The 8,964-nt window shown below is 39.7% G+C and overlaps 2 protein-coding genes across 2 annotated transcripts; both read left to right on the forward strand.

Moving 5' to 3' along the window:
- Positions 413 to 1,624, forward strand: LOC109718548 (histone H1-like). The gene is made up of 2 exons (XM_020244830.1): positions 413 to 718; positions 844 to 1,624. The coding sequence occupies exons 1-2, from the start codon at positions 530 to 532 to the stop codon at positions 1,384 to 1,386; spliced, it is 732 nt and encodes a 243-aa protein (XP_020100419.1). The 5' UTR covers positions 413 to 529; the 3' UTR covers positions 1,387 to 1,624.
- On the forward strand, positions 7,043 to 8,215 carry LOC109718549 (histone H1-like). The gene is made up of 2 exons (XM_020244831.1): positions 7,043 to 7,367; positions 7,493 to 8,215. Exons 1-2 carry the CDS (start codon positions 7,164 to 7,166, stop codon positions 7,949 to 7,951), a joined length of 663 nt encoding a protein of 220 aa, XP_020100420.1. The 5' UTR covers positions 7,043 to 7,163; the 3' UTR covers positions 7,952 to 8,215.

Raw genomic sequence — 8,964 nt, forward strand, 5'->3', positions numbered from 1 at the left:
CCGAACTCACACAATAGCCTGGTGCATGACCATTGCAGCTTTAAATTTGAATTTCTCATGAAATATTAGGCCAACTTAAATGATTTTACTCTCATTTTAAAGCTAAGTTCCTTAGCTTCAATTTGATTCAAATTTCGTTTAAATCCGTAAGCTGAATCTCAAGCTATTGAGACATGAATTTGAGGGGAAAACACAATGAAACTATAAAGGCCTGTTTCCTCTCGTGCTAAGCTGATTCGCCAATCCGCATTCCAACCATTTAACCGCTTTCGACCGTTGATGCTCGGTTAGATCCAAAGGTCGAATTTAAAAAATAGACGGATGAGGATCCGAGGGCAGGGGCGGTGTACCAATCAGAACCCGCCACGCGTCCCAGCGCTCACCGTCGCTCCCTATTTAAACCCGTTTCGTATCTTCTTCTCCGTCGTAGTCGACCTCCGACCCTCGCTATCGCATTCCCCTTCACGAAGCCCCAACCCTAACCCTAAGCCTAACCCCATCTCTTAGCTGCTCCGACCGATCCCCTTCCATGGCGACGGAGGAGGCGACGAGCGGCGGCGGCGGCACCGCCCCCGCGGCGGAGCCCGCCGCCGAGAACCATGCTCCGGCGGAGGGGACGGCCACGGCCAATCCGAAGAAGCAGCGCGCCCCGAAGGAGCCCAAGGAGAAGAAGCCGCGGAAGCCCCGGTCCCCTCCCTCCCATCCCCCGTACATCGAGGTGAGCATCGCATTGAATGGAATCTTAGCTTCGTTTCCTCTGTTGTGTGGTTTTGGGATGTGAAATCGGGATCCGAGTAAAACCCTAACGTTTGACCCTAACCCTAACCCTAACCCTAAACGCAGATGATCGGGGAGGCGATCACCGCATTGAAGGAGAGGACGGGGTCGAGCCAGTACGCGATCACGAAGTACATAGAGGAGAAGCACAAGGATCATGTACCCCCCAACTTCAAGAAGCTCCTCCTCTTCCACCTCAAGAAGCTCACCGCGAGCGGTAAGCTCACCAAGGTCAAGAACTCCTACAAGCTCCCCCCGCTCCGCCCCCGCGCTCCCGAAGCGAAGCCGAAGCCGAAGCCAAAGCCAAAGCCAAAGGCAGCCGCGGCCAAGCCGAAGCCGAAGCCGAAGCCAAAAGCGGCTGCTGCCAAGCCTAAGCCCAAGCCCAAGCCAAAAGCAGCTGTGGCTAAACCGAGCACGAAGCCGAAGCCAAAAGCAGCTGCGCCGAAGCCGAAGCCGAAGCCGAAGCCTAAAGCGCTGAAGCCAAAAGCAACTGCGGCGAAGCCGAAGCTGAGGACGAAGGCGTCGCCGGGGAAGAAGAGGGTGGCGCCGAAGAGGGCGCCGGCGCCGGCGCCGGCGAAGAAGGCGAAGGTGGCGAGGAAGGGGAAATAGGTGTAGTTTTCTCTTCTTCTTTTTTTTTTTTTTTTTTTAAATTTCTCTTCCGGTTGGTTTAGTTAGAGTGGCAGTGTTTGTAAATTTAGTAGTCGTGAGATGGTGCATGCATCTTCGAGTTGTTTGAGTGGGAAAAGAAAAGTTTATAAGAATTTAGTCTCCTACTTTTTCATTGTATGTTTCTTCTATTGAAAGTGGAGGGGATGGTAACTGATCATTACTTATTTTTCTCGGTTTAGATTCAGGGCTGTTAATTCAGCTTTCGCTGTTTATGAGTTAGCTTGTAAGATTTAAGATAAACTTGAGGTGGCTTGCTCGGCTAATAANATATATATTAATTTTAATCAATTTAAATGTAAAAAAAATTATATTTTATGAATTTTAATTTCTAGATTAGAATTTTAATTTTTTAATTTTTCTTTTAACTTTTCACCTAGTAGGAGGGTTGCTGCTTGTGAGCTTGCTTGTGAGCTAGTTTGTGTCGGCTTATTTATTAAACGAGTCTAGTTTGTGTCGGCTTATTTATTAAACGAGTCGAATGAGAATTGGCTCTATTTTGCTTGTGTTTGTTGACAATTCTAATTAAATTATTGTAAATTGCCTCGGCGAATTTGCATAAGAAAATCAATTAATTTTGTATTTTTGCAAAAAAAAAAATATTAATTTTTTCGTTTTTGTCGATTCAATCTGAATTATTAATAAATTGATTAAATTATTATTATTATTTTTTTAATTTTCATGTTTCTCTTCCTTCCACTCTTTTCTGTTTTTTTTTTCTTTATTATTTTTTTTTCCTGTTTCTTCTCTCTCTTCGCCTCTTCAATATATAGGGGAGGAGGGATAAGAAGTGGGAAAAAAAAGAAAGAGAATAGAGATATTTTCATTACTTTCATAAAAATTTAGTGAGAATTTATAAAGTTTGAAAATATAGGCTGATTTTGCATTGCAAATATGCAAAATTGATAAGTTTTTTATACAAAAAAGGCCACTTAAATTTGCCAGTAGCTAAAATCTTTTTAATTAATTTTTTTTTATGGTGCTAAAGTTAATTAAAATAATAACAACTGAAATTTACTGTTATATTTTCTTTATTCATTTATGTGTTAGTCTAACAAATTTAATAAAATAAAAAAAAAGTAGAATAATCATATGTACTGTATTTGACTAAAAGCATAACATTTGGTACCGATGTTTTCAGTTTGAAGTCCAGATGCTTTGTATTTTTAGTTGAATTTATTTCTAAAATAGTGAAGTGGCAAATTTTGCTTTTTTCTCTCAAACAAAATGACAAAAATAGTAAATTTGTTTACTTAAATTTTAGTTTTAAAAAAATATTCTTGAACTTTGTAAGCAATGAGAAAAACAATTTCTGATTTTTGAAAATCCAAAATAAGCAGATTTGTTTTGAAATATATTGTGAATCTAACCTGTTTTGGAAAATTTCACTTCATTTATGCGGAATTTTTTTAATGTAAATTGTTCACAATTATTATAAAAATTAAGTTTGTTTAGGGATATTTCAATTTTACATCATCACTCCCCTTTACATTCCCATAAAAAGGGCAGAGCAGAGAAAATATCTTTAATTGTAACAGTCGTACTATACAAACCAACCAAACTGTGCCGTATAATCATAACTAATATACACCTGTGCTTTGCAGTGGGTCGATAGTATTTCAAATAATTAATATATATAATTATTTAAATTTTAAAATTAAAAAATATAAAAAATTTATATAGTCTTTTATATATTACTAGTTGATTGTACATACAAATACACATAACAATTATTTTAATTTATTTTAAAACCACTATTAAATATTTTCAATATGCGTTATATATTTTTATACAGATCCGATGTATCTAAAATCTTTATTAGATATGTAGAAAGTATTTATTCAACCTTGCCTCAAGTGGAGACGTGGCTCATTGAGAAGTTGCTTTTATGATGTGATGAACTGTCAAATTATATAATCTTATCTTATAGATTATAGATTACCAGTTTACACACTACCTTTTTTAGATATTTGGTATTAAATCAGATATTAAAATAGCCTTTTGTTAATAAGCAAATATGAGATTTAGTCTAAGCTATTTTTCATATTGGAAGATTCTTGCTTTAAGGAGCATGAACAAATATATAGATATATATATATATATATATGCAATAATTCCACCAGTTTTTGATATATATTGTTTTATTGTAATATAAAATTCTTCTTATATTTTAAAAAATTAGAACTTTCACAGAAATAATATATAAAAATTTAACTTTATAAAAACATATTTATAATTTACTATATTTGTAGAAATCTATATGCATTTAACTCTTTCCTTTAATTTATGTCTTTTATTTATGGTGCAACTGGTCATTAATTTTAGCTACACTACTTTGTTGTATTCTTTGCCCTTAATTGCACTTTTCCCTGCCTCTCTGGCTCGCTGCAATTTTGGTTTTCACCACAGTATCCGCCTGTCAGCCACTTTTCCTGTTTCAAAATCTTATCAAACATTGCAGTCTGCTTTCACACCCATCGAATTCTTGATCTTGAGCCAGCCTGCTTTTCGTCGCAGCAAATTCTCCATCTTGGGGTCTTGACAGTTACTCAGCCGCGGCAGACGTTAAAATTCTTGGTGAAATTGCGGGGGCTGCAAGCCAAATTTCGGCCGTCGAATCGTAGACGACATGTTAAAGTACGATTCAACACCGAGGCTCTCGATGATCGAAGATACAAAAGCTCAAGTGACAGTTGATCAGCGTGTTCGTGACATTGTTTTACGTGTTAGTCTCGTTAGCTAGATCGTCCTATCATTTCGATTCATTTTTGAAAAGCTTTTATTGATTCAATTCCTAAAGGCTAAGGATTAATGTCTCGTTTGTCCCTTTCCGATCATCTCACTTTGCTCATTCCACTTTCATAGATTCGCTTGGTTCGTCGAAACCGTTTGAGAGTCAAAGAAGATCGATTGCTCTTCGACATTTTGAACTCATTGGGGTACTGTAAAGGAGAGCGATCGATTTGTCGGGGACTCTTTCCTTTGATCATCCCCTTCCTCGACTTTTCGGAGCATGCTTTGATGCCAAATATCCTATTTTGAAGCTTTGTTTCGTCATTTGTCAAATGTTCATATCGATTTTGATGGTTATGCACTATTTTCGGGTCTTTTGCGTCGCAGCCCGATATCGGCTAGTAACTTGAATATGAAGTATAGCATATTAGAGATGATGGTGCTTCTGCTATCTACAAGTGCATTGATGCGACTACGTAGTCACATATCTATGTTAGCAATCGTCACCGATAGTCGAATACTACGACTTACATTCGAGCTAAAGATGTGGTAGAGTCGTCTCCCCCTCGATGTTTCGTGATATGTTTTAACAATTTTTGCACACCTTGATGTCCTTCAAATGCTTGTATACTCAACACTTAGAAATGAATATATTTAGAATCTGTCTCTCTCTCTCTCTCTTTTGTTTTTTTGTTTTTTTAAAAAAACTTTTGATGTAGAATTCAGTGAAAATGCAAATCTAATCCCTTCGACGGAAACGTGTAGCGCCTTTTTTGATCTCGCGCTTGGTCGATCCGGGATCGACGGGGTTGATCAATGCGGGCTCTCTAAATGTCGTTGAAGGTCCTCTAGTGACCAAACTCGTAGTAGACCGAGTTAAGAACGAGCTAGGTCTTGGTTCTACCTTTCAAGTCCCTCCAGAATCCAACAGTAAGAACGGAAATGAACCGCTTTTGGATCGAGCCTGCCCATGAGTGCATCTAATTCGGTCTAACCAAATCCCAACATTCGAAAAGAGAAATCTCTCTTTTATATGTTCGGTATCTCGATCGCATCAGCTTAATTTGTTTAAGGTTTCCCAATGATTGCTTTTCTAATTTTGAGTGCAACTACAGAACGTTTGCGTAACTCTCACCAACCGACCAATTATACCGCACAGCTTGAGTAAATAAAAGAGATATGTTAAACACAAAATTCGTCGACCCAAACAAACCCGTCGCGTACTAAAACTATCTTAAAATTAGCATCAACAGTTGACTAGTAGCTAATGCTTCTTGCAACAAGAACAAAAGAATAATCTAGCGAAGAAAGGTTATAGAATTCTTTCCTCTACTGATCCTAATTCAGTTTTATGCTTCACTGGAATTATGTTACCAAAGGAAAAAAAATCAAAATCGACGAAAACGTAACATTTAGTTGCACTTGATTTAGTTTTGCTAAAGATCAATCAATAGGGTTCCAATGAAGGAAAAAATAGAGAGAAGGGGAGCCAGAGGACCCTATTAAAGTGGCGGTAATACGATAGCAATATGATGCACAAGCCAAAAAAGAAGTTCCATTTTGTTCATCGTTGTTTGATGCGACGATCCGATACAATGATTTGATTTTTATAGATCAACGAGCTTACAAAGAAATAGGGATAACCCTCGACTTAATTCACGGAACTTTGAATGACTTGAATGGCAAAGAGTCTAGCTTATAAAACCAAATTGTGTAAAGTTTCAAATAGTTAATGCCAAAGAAGCGATATCTACTGCAACATAAGAGATGAAATAGATGCTCAAACATAAATATTAGTCGAGTTCAAGTAACTCCTTAGCAAAGTCCAATGCATCAAGCGAACTAATCTCATCGCAAAACATCATCTGCAATTGTATTCACACTTTTACTAATTCCATATAAGAATTGTAAGGAGCTAGTGAAGTTGTTAGATCACAAGGAACTCTACATCATGTTGATGAAATTGTTCCTATTGTCGAAACGCGTACTTTTGACGAAAGAGAGCATACAAAATCAAATTCCGAGAGGTCGAAATGCATCAAGCATTGTTTCCTCTTCACACATGAAGATGTCTATGAACAAACAAGTACTTATCGGAAAAACAAATGCGAAATAGTTTGAGCAGTAGCATTCTAAGATGCTTTCATACCACAAACCATCTAAATCGACAGCGTAAGTTTTGAATCGCGCTTCAAATTTTAAATTAGGTGCTTTGTTTGAAATTTATGCTATGATGATTTGAAGCATACCAAACAAATCATGATTAGTAAAAACATTTGTGTCACTTCGACGCCGTTCAAACAGCGTTTAATCTCTCGTTTCTGATCGGATTTCGATGATTCAAAGTGTGACTATTAGCTATGCTCTTCCTCTATCATTTGAGATCAACAAAACACACCAAAGTGATCAAAGGATCCTTCTAATAGGCTAAAAACCTCATCAAACTCACACAGAAACCTTGTGCATGACCAGTGTCGCTTCAAATTTAAATTTCTCTCAAAATGTGGGACCATTTTAAACAAATTTGCACTCATTTGAAAGCTAAGGTCCAGAGCTTCAACTTGATTTAAATTTCATTTGAATCCATGGGCCACAGCTAAAGTTATTGAGATTTAAATTGGAGGGAAAAGCACACTGAAACTTTGGCCAATCCCTTTGTAGTCCTACCTATGCTCTATCCTGGCTCCATCCATTTACCCACTCCCTACCGTTGATGCGAGTTTAGATCGAACGGCCCATATTTGAAAATAAGGAGGGAGTAATCCGAGTGCGGGCATGTTGACCAATAACACAGCCCCACGTGTCGTCCGCTCTCTCACATCGCCCACTATTTAAATCCATTTCGTTCTCTTCCTCGCCCATCATCGTCAACCTACGCTCTCTCTCTCTCTCTCTCTCTCTTTCTTACTCTCTCTCATAACCGATCGCGTTCGTCTACGGGAGACTCTAACCCTAACCCTAGCTCGATTCTATACGCTCCCCGATCCATGGCGACGGAGGAGGAAGCGGCGGAGGGCGGCGCCGCCCCGGTGGAGGGGGCGGCGGAGGAGGAGCCCGCCGCCGAGAACGACGCCGCCGCGGCGGAGGGAGCCGCGGTGGGGAACGCGAAGAAGCAGCGCGCCCCGAAGGAGCCCAAGGAGAAGAAGCCGCGGAAGCCCCGGTCCCCTCCCTCCCATCCCCCGTACATCGAGGTGAGCATCGCATTGAATGGAATCTTAGCTTCGTTTCCTCTGTTGTGTGGTTTTGGGATGTGAAATCGGGATCCGAGTAAAACCCTAACGTTTGACCCTAACCCTAACCCTAACCCTAAACGCAGATGATCGGGGAGGCGATCACCGCATTGAAGGAGAGGACGGGGTCGAGCCAGTACGCGATCACGAAGTACATAGAGGAGAAGCACAAGGATCATGTACCCCCCAACTTCAAGAAGCTCCTCCTCTTCCACCTCAAGAAGCTCACCGCGAGCGATAAGCTCACCAAGGTCAAGAACTCCTACAAGCTCCCCCCGCTCCGCGCCCGCGCCCCCGCCTCGGCCTCCGCCCCCGCGCCCGAGCCCAAGCCCAAGCCCAAGCCCAAGTCGAAGCCCAAGCCCAAGCCAAAAGCTGCCTCGGCGAAGCCCAAGCCCAAGCCGAAAGCCGCGGCGGTGAAGCCGAAGCCCAAGCCCAAGCCGAAACCGAAAGCAGCTGCGGCTAAGCCCAAGCCCAAGCCGAAAGCGGCGGCGCCTCCGGCGAAGCCGAAGACGAGGGCGGCCACGAGGAAGACGAAGGCCAAGTAGTAGTAAGAGTCGTAGCATTTTGTTTTTGTTTTTGTTTTGTTTTATTTTTATTTTTAATTGTTTTCTCATCTTTTTTTTTCTTTTCACCCTTTTTTTTTTTAATTTTGTTTTTGAGGTAGTGGCAGTGTTTGTAAATTGGATATTGCGATAGGGGTATGTTTGGACGGAATTTGTGTTGTTTTCTTCAGCAGGAGTATTTGCTATTATTAGCTTTAAAGAGTTATCACACCTATTCCCATCTTTAATTAATTTCATATTTTGTGAGTTTGTGATATTTCTATTTTATTTGTTTGTTTTTATTCTAAATAATGTTCACGTGCTACAGCGTTCCCTGATTGGGGGAAGCAGCTATTAGTGCTAATAAATAATGTGATAATAATAATAATAGGTATTTAGGTGCGTAGTTTTTGCATGTGGTGGTGCTTGAGAATTTTATTAAATTTATCAAAAATTAATTAGTTATGATTTATAAACAATGTATATTTATGAAATTTGATTAGATTTAAACATAAAATTAGAAATTAAAAAATAGTTTAGTCTAGTCTTAAATTAATAGATGAAATACAGGATTTTAGAGAAGCCCGTAGTTGGAGAAATGATTTATTTGATTGATTAGGAATGATATGTTACTAATATAACCGGTGTATCTATCTTTATCTTTATGCATGTTTACGGACTATGTTAAGTTTGTTTGAGTGGGTGTAAGTTAAGGAAGGTACGACTCTGACTAGTCACGTATCGTTCCTATGGTGTATTAGATAGATGGGTATTTGATCAAAGGATGCTTGCTAAGGTTGAGATATGGCCGATATATGCCGTAGGAATGTCATTGTCAGGTGACTGACTAGAAGTGGCTGCTAAATAAATCAACGGTGTTTCAAAGGAAAGCTCTGCTGTTCTGTCTCCTCGCGCACAATGCTCTAATAAGCCGCAACCTATTTTTACGCTGCCATCTAACAAAACAGTTTCCAACTTGTTCGCAGGCTGAGGCTGCTTGACCAGCTACAATCGAC

The sequence above is a fragment of the Ananas comosus genome, linkage group 12 (genome assembly GCF_001540865.1).
Source record: "Ananas comosus cultivar F153 linkage group 12, ASM154086v1, whole genome shotgun sequence".
In the NCBI taxonomy this organism is placed as follows: Eukaryota; Viridiplantae; Streptophyta; class Magnoliopsida; order Poales; family Bromeliaceae; genus Ananas; species Ananas comosus.